At 38.0% G+C, this 6,538-nt stretch overlaps 2 protein-coding genes across 2 annotated transcripts in view; one reads left to right on the top strand and one right to left on the bottom strand.

Annotated features, from left to right (window-relative positions):
- The first annotated feature begins 250 nt into the window (after window positions 1–250).
- Window positions 251–6,538, top strand: part of LOC133991252 (nuclear receptor ROR-beta-like) — a 27,269-nt gene continuing 20,981 nt past the window's right edge. Inside the window, exon 1 of the mRNA XM_062429759.1 lies at window positions 251–323. The gene's annotated coding sequence lies outside the window, so the exon portion shown is untranslated. The remainder of the gene's footprint in view (window positions 324–6,538) is intronic.
- On the bottom strand, window positions 1,087–4,248 carry gpr35b (G-protein coupled receptor 35 b). The gene is made up of 2 exons (XM_062429219.1): window positions 4,243–4,248; window positions 1,087–1,992 (listed from the first exon to the last, which is right to left on the bottom strand). The coding sequence occupies exons 1-2, from the start codon at window positions 4,246–4,248 to the stop codon at window positions 1,087–1,089; spliced, it is 912 nt and encodes a 303-aa protein (XP_062285203.1).

Consider the following 6,538-nt stretch of genomic DNA (forward strand, 5'->3'; position numbering starts at 1 on the left):
ATTTGTCATCATAGTAGCAGAGGGGAGAGAGAGCAGAAATTCTTGCAAGCTGTTACTTTCCACACCACAAGAGGGAGCTGGAAACTGGCTTTCCCTTATCTGGTCTTTATGCAGCATTTGCAAGGCGGGAACTCCCATGGGTGCCTATGTATTGACTGAAAATTGTCTGTCTGTGCCGCGCTGAGCTAGACACAGACTGCTGTTTGTTGAAGGGGACTGGTGCAGAGATGAGAATACTCCTTGTTCCCTCTCTGCTTTGATATAATTTTTTGAACATCACACAGGGAGCAATAAGGTCAACAAAAGGTTGTGTTACATAACAGGTATTTATATCCCAGAACACAAACACACACACACATACACATACACACACACACTCACAAACACACACGCATGTGTACGTGTGGGGCTAAAATTCCCTAAAACAGATTAAGCTTTCACACAGCAACTTGATGACTTGTGCAGGGCAGATGTAAGTAATGTAAAAGTAAAAGTAAAAGTTAAGTTCTACTCTGACACTGATTAACAATATCTGCCACTCAAAAAGACAAAATTAACAATATTTACAAAATACATAAAATATCTACATTAAACAAAAAAATGACACAAACAAGCAATTTTGGAGCAAAAGAGTTCATTTTTACATAATCATCATACATAGCCGGCATTTCATAAGAATCCGTTTTTTTTAAGTCAAATAATAATCATTGCAATCAGTAAGGTTTGTAAAGCTGCTTATATGATGCTAATTTAAAGGGGCACTTCAGCATTAAAAAAAAAATTGTACAAGAGACAGCAGAATCAAAGCAGCAGATATTCTGACTTTCAAGCTCTGTATTGTTTCAATCTCCAAAACACTGGATCCTGAATGTCCCACAAATACACCACAACAACATCTTTTATTTGATTTTCCGTGCCCTTTGACTGCCTTTTAAACACCACACCTCCTCTGCGTAACGTTTTCAAACTTTGGGACGCTGCCTAGAAACCCACCCACAGTAAACTGACCAATAAACTAAATGCATGTGTAAAAATTGATGGAGTGCCCCTCTACAAAACATCATTATTATTATTATTTTGAGCCATCTAAAGGCTGCTGTCTTGCATGATGGAAATTCCTCCACTCTGAATGGTTTGTGTATAAAACCGTTTCAGTAAAAAATAATAGCTGATGGCATCAAAACAGCAGTTTGTGGCAGCAAGCCATTCAGACACAGCTAAATATGTTTGATCAGGAATTTCATGCAGACACAGGCAGTCTGAATGGAAGTATTTCACAAGAATGGCAACATGGAACGGTGTGTAGCAGACAATGAACACAATAATGTTTGCTGTTACTATGGCAACGGTGCTTTTCATTTCCTCTGTCTTTTCATCCGTCTTGAACAAAGTAAAGATGATCTGACTGGAACAGAACACAATGATCAACAGTGGGGCGAGGTAGCCCAGAGACATAATAAGAATAACAAAATTTGCAGGAAGTGCACTGCACGGAAATCTTTCATAACACATCCAGAGATTTCTAGACTCAAAGTTGTCTCGGAATCCTACAGATATGCTCACCAAGAATCCCCAAATGACCAAACATACAAAAATAGCTGCCTGTTTCTTCTTTCTCCACGATCTGGCCTGCAGTGGAAACCTTACAGCCAGGTAGCGGTGGACGCTGATGGCTGTAGTGGTCAGGATGCTGGCATACATGTTAATGTAATGTAGGGATATGAGGAAAGTACACAAGCCACAAATCTTCAGGCAGAAGAAGGCATCATAGATCCTGAAGGGAAGGAAGAGGATGAGGGCAGAATCAGCTATAACCAGGTTGAACATGTAGACGTGGGTATCTGTCCGGGGGCCCTGTCTGGCAATGAAGGCGTACATAGCTGCAGCATTGACAAGGAATCCCAAGAGAAACAAGGACGTGTAAGCAGCCCCCTCAAGGTTGCCACGAAGGGTGCCTGCATGGCAAGTGAGGTTGCACTCATCAGCAGTCCCCTGGTTATGTGTCAGAATGAGAAATTATTAGTATGTTAGTAAAGAACATTGAATCAGATTTTGCTCATGGTAATCATTCCTCTAGTTCATAATGACCATTAGATGATTTTCTTCATATGCACTTAAAATGTAAGTGATGGGGACAAAATCCACAGTCCACAGTCCGCAGAAATGTATTACAAAATGTTTCTGAAGATAATGTGAAGCTTCAGCCAAGTTAAATAATATTAATAACTTTATCTATATCCATAAAATGAAGTGAAACATAGAAAGAGCAGTCAAGATTATAAAACATCATGTCATAAAACAGTAAAACCAACAATAGAGAATTAAAACCAACTAAACTAAACAATATCAACAAGACAAATAATTGTTATATAATATAATATAATATAATAATAATTAATAAAATGAAATATATTTATATTAATTTTTTTAAAGCTATTAGAAGGCCGTATAAAAGTGAGTCTTAAGAAGTGGTTTAAAATATGAAACCCATTCTCATTATCACTTGCATTGAAAGTGCATTATGAAGAAATCTCTTAATGTCCAGTATGAACAGAAGGAATAATTACAGCGAGAAAAATGACCCTCTTATGGGCACCTGATTTGTGTTTTACAACAGACATGAAAAAATTGCAAATACATCCTTTAATGTGATTGCAAAATACAGTGAACAAGCGGTGCACAAAAGTAATATTTACAGCAACCAAAAACTGTTTCAGACTACATATGGGCATGTCAGCATTTTTTAAGACAGACTTGAAAAGACCTATCTTTTAATATCATATGTCAGGTGCAAAAGTTCAGTGTAATTCTGTGAATTTATTACAACATGCAATGGGTTACTTTATCAGAATGCTGTCATAGCAGAACTTAGTGTTTACTCGTGTGAGGTCATTACTTCCTGTTATTAAAACAAAAGCTATTTCCTAATGGCTAAAGAGCTCGATGACTGTTACTTTAGTGTCTTGTTTTATTGTCTATAAGAGGAAACTGCCTTTTCAACTCAGTATTCTCAATTACGCAATGCAAATGTTTCATTCTCAGTTTTTCTTTGTGGTCCCCAAATGAGTACTTTGTTAACCATGGTTGAAAAACAGCAACACTGAAAAACAGAAACAGTTTAAATGTAGCATGTCTCATGTCTTGATAAAATGCATCGCTGTATGCTGCAGTCAAAAAATCAGTGGAAGAAGAATCTCTAAATCAAATTTGTACTGCCGCTCAAAAGTAAACCACTGAAAACCAAGACTTACCATAGTAGGTCAGCTTGTCTGTAAAGGTTTTATCAAAGTGATTTGCAAAGCAGTTGCGACAGCAAATCTAGATGTAAGGGGCTGTGTGAAGTTCAACATTTACATGATTTCCTCTCTTTGGTATCTGTGGCTAAACGTTCATCATGTCTGAAGCATGCCTGCATAGGTAGAAGGACGGCCCATTTTAACCAAGACGTCTGTCACTGCAACTTCTCTGCAACAGAAATAAATATGTAGAGGAAGGGAAGCGAGAGACATGAAACCCACGAATGGTTGTGAATGGAAATTGTTTTTTTCAGAGTAACCTTCATGCTAATATAATATAGCAAATACAGTTCGAATGAATAACGCAACATGCATCTAACACGTTTTCAAATGAACTTGTCTACACTTGTTTCCTGCTTGCCAATCAGTGACAAGCCAAATGGGGGGGGGGACAATGGGGCTGAGGAGATAAACAAGGTAACTCTGAGAAGGAAGTCAAAAGCACGAGGTCAAGAGCCGGACTGACAAAGCCAGGCTGGGAAAGGAAATTACTTAATAAATCTTGTCCTTTTGGAAGAGGCGTGAAGAGTGCAACCTCTACACTCTTCAACAGCTGGATTGTAAAGAGAAATGAATCAGTGTTTTTTTTTTCTTTTGGCTGAAAAGAGGAGACAACAAATATCAGTTTAACCAAAACGACTCCAGAAAATAAACATCACAACCAAACTTGAAGGACTTGTGTGTGGACAATGTGTGGCAATGTGTCAGCCCTGATTGACAGAATGTTTGTCTCTCTGTCTCACACGTTGTTTTCCATTGTCATACATCAATTGACAAGCATTTAAGCCAGTAATTTTTCCTGAGCTCATCAGCGAACAAAACAGGCACCAACCTCTGGCTTAAACCGCTGTTTATGAAAGAATCCTTGTAAATATGGATTCAATAAAGACAGAGATAATTGAAAAAGACTGAGACATGATCAAGACATGCGCAGGCCTTTCTGTACCGTCATGCACATTTGGAAGTTATTTTGTCAACATGTCCTCATCAAAGGGTTTCCAATCGGACAGACAGGGGGCGAAGGGGGGTTGGGACACAGGCAGGTCTCTGGCTTCCTTACACAAGCCAGACACTGCATAATGATGGCCTGCTTAATGGGCATTTAATTAGAAACGGAGCCAAACAGAGCTTCATGGAATCTGTGTGTGTTTGTGTGTAACTGACACACTCTGTGGATGAGTGTGTGTGTGTGCGTGCGTGTGTGTGCGTGCATTGATGTGTTTTGCTTTGTTTTTGCTTACAGTAACTACATGAACTATGCAATTATTTGTCTTCTGGGTTCTGAATCACTTGTTTGCGGCAGAGGGTGTGTATTCACCAGCGTGATTCATGACACAAAGTCTGGACACTGATTGCGCATATTGTCAATGTCACAATGAGTCCATTCCGGGGCTGCAACTACCTATTATTTTCATTATCAGTTACTCTGTTGATTATTTTCTCAACTAATTGATCAGAAAATGGTGTTTCCCAAAGCCCAAGATCCAACCTAAAATGTCTTATGTAGATCAGAACAAAAGGCCATATCATAAAGATATTCATTTTACTGTTATAGAAGATAAAAGAAACCAGGGAATCTGTCCATTTTTTCCTCAAAAGTGACAGAAAATGATTCATTGATTAACAAAATAGTTGGCGATTCATTTTCTGATGCTCAACTAATCAACTAATCCTCACAGCTGCCGTCTATTCTAATGTTTTGTAGTGTTATATACTGTACAGTTAATGAGTTTCTGTCATCTAACATATAATAAATAATTCACGAGAAAGCAAGTTTCTATTGGAAAAGAGTACAAAAACCATGACCAGCTTTTATGAATCATGTTTTCTAATATAATCTTTTATAAAGCATGTATCACTTGCTAATACTTGAGTAGTAATGCAGGGCAAAGGAGACACAAGAAAAACATGCACCTTCCGCTTGGGTAGAGAAGGTCATGGTTACAAAATAACAAATAAACAAAAGTTGTTGAAAATGAAAAAGGAACATTCATACAGTATAGCTGATTCTAGCTCCTGGCAACATTGTTAACAATGGTTGTCTTTGTATCATGAACTTTAATGTTGGGACAGAAGGACAGCTTTGTTGGAGACAGCATAAATAGATTGAAAGAGATTGAAGGGAGGACTGTTTCGGTAAGGACAAAGAAATATATTAAAGGTTTATAGTTTTTGTTTTTTTGGTACTTTACTGATCATGGTTAAAATAGGAACCAATGCATCTAATTGTATTTACATAAAGTAGAAATTACTTTCCAAAGGGTATCCAGGACTCAAACTACACCAGTCTATTTTTTTCAAGTAACATTCACTCAAGAAGTCACTCAGATCTACAGAGCAAGGGTGGGGGGGTGGGGGTGGGAATGGAAATCTGAAAACCTGATCTTGGAAAAAGACTTGGACAAGCTAAACGGAACTGTTGAGAATATATGACACAAAAACAGATGACAGCAGAAAGATTTAGGGTATGAAATTTGCCTTTTTTAACTTGTTTTATGCAGCTAAAACTATTTTTAGCCAATACAGTTTGGGTTCAGGAAAGTTGTGGCGTGCCAGCTTAAGCAAGAGGTAAGCTGCTCCTTTCAGTCCACAGCTAGAGGGGCAAACTGTCATCCTATCATAGAGGAGACTGAAGGTTAGGTACAAGTTGGTTATGAGCATTTACAATTAATGTGGTGGCTGCCTGGTTTTAGAGGTGCAGTGGTTTCTTCATTAGGTAGAATACATACAATTAATGCAGTGTATTTACTGGTTAATCCTAGCATTACATCTTACACTGCGATGTCAGTGAAAATGAAAATTCAAGATTTATACAATTGGAGCCCTGAAAAGCACAGGAAATGTTAGATTAGATCCTGTTTATTAGCAATTACAGCTTGTATTTCTGAGGTTATTACATGTCTTAGCTGTTGTTCTAGTTTTATTAAAAGCTTCTTTATGCTTCAAAGATGTTATTTTCCCCAAACAAAGGCAGAAATCTAATATTGCACAGGATATGAGCGGGTCCATTATTTCAGATGCAGTCTGTTGTTGTCATTAATTTGTTTTAAATCCCGTTAGGCTTATCCTGTTTTCAAAGAGATATTTCCCAGATCTACCCAAATCTGGTATATCATTGTGGATATATTTGTTTGCTAGTCCATCTAAATTCTCTTGACTCAGGCCTGCATGTCTGTTGGTTTGCCCCCTGTCTTTATAGCTTAGCTTCCTCGCGTTTCTGCCCCTCTGCATCCACGTATGTC

Source organism: Scomber scombrus, chromosome 11, assembly GCF_963691925.1.
Source record: "Scomber scombrus chromosome 11, fScoSco1.1, whole genome shotgun sequence".
Lineage (NCBI taxonomy): Eukaryota > Metazoa > Chordata > Actinopteri > Scombriformes > Scombridae > Scomber > Scomber scombrus.